Source organism: Myotis brandtii, unplaced genomic scaffold, assembly GCF_000412655.1.
Source record: "Myotis brandtii unplaced genomic scaffold, ASM41265v1 scaffold187, whole genome shotgun sequence".
NCBI lineage: Eukaryota > Metazoa > Chordata > Mammalia > Chiroptera > Vespertilionidae > Myotis > Myotis brandtii.
In genome coordinates, this window is record NW_005356944.1 from 1,082,320 (window position 1) to 1,082,547 (window position 228).

General features: G+C 64.5%; 1 protein-coding gene across 5 annotated transcripts in view; it reads right to left on the reverse strand.

The window, feature by feature from the left end:
* NAALADL1 (N-acetylated alpha-linked acidic dipeptidase-like 1) overlaps positions 1–228 on the reverse strand; it is a 9,533-nt gene that overhangs the window by 2,978 nt on the left and 6,327 nt on the right. For 4 of the 5 annotated variants that reach the window (XR_001361700.1, XR_001361701.1, XM_014538020.1 and 1 more), the window contains exon 12: positions 1–71. Coding sequence is in view for 3 of the 5 variants with exons in the window: in XM_014538020.1 (XP_014393506.1) it covers positions 1–71 (71 nt within the window). In the remaining 2 variants the exon portion in view is untranslated. The remainder of the gene's footprint in view (positions 72–228) is intronic. The other variant, XM_005864216.2, reaches the window with a different exon arrangement.

Here is a 228-nt window from a genome sequence, read left to right on the forward strand (position 1 = left end):
CTGCTTCGGTTGAAATACCGGATCCAGTTGTCGTAGATGCTGAGGCTGCCCGGGCCTGGTGCGGGGATCTGACCAGAGGGGAATGTAGTCTCGGGGTTGGCCCCTCCCAGACCCAACAATTAACGGGTCCTCTGCCCGGCCCACCCTAGTCTCCAGCCAACGCACAGTCCTGCGGGTCCTACAAGGCCCGCCTCCGGTCTCAGTCCCACCCCCCAGCCCCGCCCACAA